At 34.9% G+C, this 942-nt stretch overlaps 1 protein-coding gene across 1 annotated transcript in view; it reads right to left on the reverse strand.

Annotated features, from left to right (window-relative positions):
• TRIADDRAFT_62720 (uncharacterized protein) overlaps window positions 1–894 on the reverse strand; it is a gene marked incomplete at both ends in the record, with an annotated part of 6,396 nt that extends 5,502 nt beyond the window's left edge. The window contains 3 exons of the mRNA XM_002118667.1: window positions 245–326; window positions 380–548; window positions 769–894. Of these exons, the coding sequence (XP_002118703.1) occupies window positions 245–326; window positions 380–548; window positions 769–892 (375 nt within the window). The remainder of the gene's footprint in view (window positions 1–244; window positions 327–379; window positions 549–768) is intronic.
• Between the last annotated feature and the right edge of the window lie 48 nt (window positions 895–942).

The following is a 942-nucleotide window of genomic DNA, read 5'->3' on the forward strand; positions in this document are numbered from 1 at the left end:
AAAGATCCACAAACATAATGAGTAAAAAATTAAAACAGCTTGAGCACGAAAAAGACTCACTTTAGTAATCACGAGCCACGTAAATAACCCGAACTACAGATAAGAATTGCTCTATAAAGATCTAGAAAGCAACCACACAGTGATGTTTAGTACAATTAGGAGCAACGATATAGTCATTGCGAACGAACGAAGTGAGTGTGGCAATCCAGAATTGTTACCTTAATTACATTTGTTAATAACTTACCTGCCCTGGATTGCCGCGAGCATTAAATGCTCTCGCAATGACAAAATAAACATAGTCATCACGAAGGAGAGCTTTAGCTCGACTATGGTGATCCAGAATTGTTACCTTAATTACATTTGTTAATAACTTCCCTACCCTGGATTGCCACGAGCATTAAATGCTCTCGCAATGACAAAATAAACATAGTCATCACGAAGGAGAGCTTTAGCTCGACTATGATGATCCAGAATTGTTACCTTAATTACATTTGTTAATAACTTCCCTACCCTGGATTGCCGCGAGTATTTCAATGCTCTCTCAATGACTATATTGATAACAAAATTATATTCAAGTGTTTGCATATAATATTTCTTTTTCCTCTTACAAAGCAACTATTATCTGCAGCTCAGGTTAACCTTGCTGATTTTCTGCACTACAGCTTACGCTTCTGCTCGCAATAACATGATCTTATAATTATATAGCTCATAGCCGTTCGAAAATCTTTCTGATATCCTTTAATTCAAGTTTTACAAATGTTGGCCTACCATGATTACATTGTTCAGATAATGGAGTTTTCTCAATCTCTCTAAGCAATTGATTCATTTCATCAATATTCAAAACTCTTCCAGCTCTAATACTAGAATGACAAGCAATATTACCCCAGATTTCCTCTATTTTTTCATGAATTAAATTAATATCATCAAATAAGTGTATACTTC

This window comes from Trichoplax adhaerens, genomic scaffold (genome assembly GCF_000150275.1).
Source record: "Trichoplax adhaerens TRIADscaffold_492 genomic scaffold, whole genome shotgun sequence".
Classification (NCBI taxonomy): domain Eukaryota; kingdom Metazoa; phylum Placozoa; class Uniplacotomia; order Trichoplacea; family Trichoplacidae; genus Trichoplax; species Trichoplax adhaerens.